Genomic DNA, 290 nt, shown 5'->3' on the forward strand with positions numbered 1-290 from the left:
TTACCTTCCCTCTCCCTCACTTTCTCACTCCCAGCCTCGCTTTTCAATCCTCTTCCTCATCTCCCTCATCACTCTTTTCTCTCTTCCAATAATCGCCATTTCCCTTCTCCCTATCATCACCTTTCTCCCTCTCCCTCGTTTATCACTCACCTCCTTGTCCATTATCATCTTCACCATACCATTCCACTGTCCGTTTTCTACCGTCCCCCATTTTCCATCAGAAGGCGGCCGGACGACGTACCTGTGAAAAGAAAAAAAAAATATCTTTATTTTTATTTTTCCCAAAATAC

At 44.1% G+C, this 290-nt stretch overlaps 1 protein-coding gene across 1 annotated transcript in view; it reads right to left on the reverse strand.

Annotated features, from left to right (window-relative positions):
* Positions 1 to 290, reverse strand: part of LOC119594865 (ionotropic receptor 93a-like) — a 36,843-nt gene that overhangs the window by 21,025 nt on the left and 15,528 nt on the right. Inside the window, 1 exon segment of the mRNA XM_037943945.1 lies at positions 82 to 241. Coding sequence (XP_037799873.1) covers positions 82 to 241 — 160 coding nt within the window.

The sequence above is a fragment of the Penaeus monodon genome, chromosome 34 (assembly GCF_015228065.2).
Source record: "Penaeus monodon isolate SGIC_2016 chromosome 34, NSTDA_Pmon_1, whole genome shotgun sequence".
Taxonomy (NCBI): Eukaryota; Metazoa; Arthropoda; class Malacostraca; order Decapoda; family Penaeidae; genus Penaeus; species Penaeus monodon.